Raw genomic sequence first — 1669 nt, forward strand, 5'->3', positions numbered from 1 at the left:
ATAATTATTCCAATATCCTTTCAGCTGCTCTTGCCATAGCCTTCCTGTACTCTTGATGCCACTTGTCGTCCTTCCTCTGTCCATTATCCCGAATTCCGGAGCTGGCTCCAGATCCTTCCTTAATGTTGTCTTAGTTCGCACGTCTTCTCCGTCCCTTCGACCAGACCTACCTTGCCCCGTCACCTGCCCGATTTGTTCATGCCTTTCTCCTCTGCCTGTTCCCACGGATGTGCTGTCCGTTCCCAGCTGTTGCAGATTTTCTCTGCCTCCGCTGCGTGCCGCCTGATCCTGACCGTTCATCTCTATCGTGCCTTTACCACCTTTATCGACGTCAAGCAATTGTTGAAGTCAAAAATTCTCCTCCGGGTGCAGATGAGGCAGACCTTCGCTGTCGATTTCTTTGCCCCGATTCCGGCAGCCCCAATTCGCAAGCCAATCCGCCGGCTTGTTACCTGCACGCCTGGTGTGAGTCGGGAGGAGGTAGTCTATTCTGGGTAGGAGCTTCCCAATTTCGCCGACGAGCCAAGCTGTTCTCCAGCTTTTGCTGATTTTTTCCACTGGTTGTTTCTGTTGGAGCTTCCTAACCATGTCAATCACCAACTTCGAGTCACCCTCGATTTGGAGGCACTTGAAATTGACCCGTAGAGCAATTTCTAGGCCCCGTTTCAGGGCGTGCAGCTCGGCTTCATTATTTGAGGCTTCCCCGCAGTCCATCGCGAAGGTTCTTAGAGTGTTTCCCCCGGCGTCTCTAAAGACTCCCCCAATGCCAGCCTCTCCTGGGTTGTGTTTTGCAGCGCCGTCGAAGTTTAGCTTTATGAATCCCTATGGGGGGTGTCGGTACTGGTTGCTTTCGGCCACTGCTTTGGTCTGTTCTTTTCGTGAAACTCCCCCATTTTCCATACTCTGGCTGACCTCTAGTCTTTTCAGGATTGCCTCCTTCGTTGTCGATGCCTGCCAGTCTTCGTCCTTCCAGCTTTCCGTTAGGATTGTTTCCCGAGTGTTTCTAATGGTTTGTTCCCAGATTGTTGCGGGGGTTCGGGTTTCTGCCTTGAAAATTGCCCCATTTCGTGCTTTCCAGATATTCCAGAGCAGGAACCTGGCGGAAAGGAGCCAAGCGCGATTGACCACTGGATTCTGGTAAGGATTTCTCGGCCAATTGACTATGGTGCTTACGATGTTTTGATGGTTTCTGTGATGGCGCTCAAACAATTTATGGTGGCTTTCCCACAGGGAGATGCTGACGGAGCAGCGGTTCATCAAATGTTCCATGGTTTCCTCTTGGGAGATGCAGAGGGCACAGCGGGATGGGCCTTGGCTTCCCTTCCTCAGAATCTGGTCCCAGGTAAGCGCTCTGCCGTGAAGAATGGTCCAAATGAAAAAAGAGACTTTAGGCCAGTGCTTGATTTTCCAAAGGTTTTTCCACTGATTTGTTTCCGGTTGATGATTTTGATTGATTTTGAGGTAGTAGGCTTTTGCTATTGTGAAATTTCCTTGAATTCGTTTACCCCATCTGAGGATGTCAGACCCTGTTTTCCTTGCTATTTTCCGAGATGCCATCTCTGTATAGTAATCTTGCCATCTGTCGGTTTCTGGTGCTCCTTCCCAGTCCTCTTTGTGTTTCCAATTGCGCCAGTATCCTTCCTCATCTGGCTTCCAGAAATTGCCAACA

At 50.1% G+C, this 1669-nt stretch overlaps 1 protein-coding gene across 1 annotated transcript; it reads right to left on the minus strand.

The window, feature by feature from the left end:
- Nucleotides 1–348: 348 nt before the first annotated feature.
- Nucleotides 349–714, minus strand: LOC149244346 (uncharacterized). Its single transcript, XM_089371512.1, has one exon. It carries the CDS (start codon nt 712–714, stop codon nt 349–351), a length of 366 nt encoding a protein of 121 aa, XP_089227638.1.
- Nucleotides 715–1669: the final 955 nt, after the last annotated feature.

The sequence above is a fragment of the Pinus tabuliformis genome, chromosome 8 (genome assembly GCF_031772625.1).
Source record: "Pinus tabuliformis cultivar Carrire ecotype Pingquan chromosome 8, CPIR1, whole genome shotgun sequence".
In the NCBI taxonomy this organism is placed as follows: Eukaryota; Viridiplantae; Streptophyta; class Pinopsida; order Pinales; family Pinaceae; genus Pinus; species Pinus tabuliformis.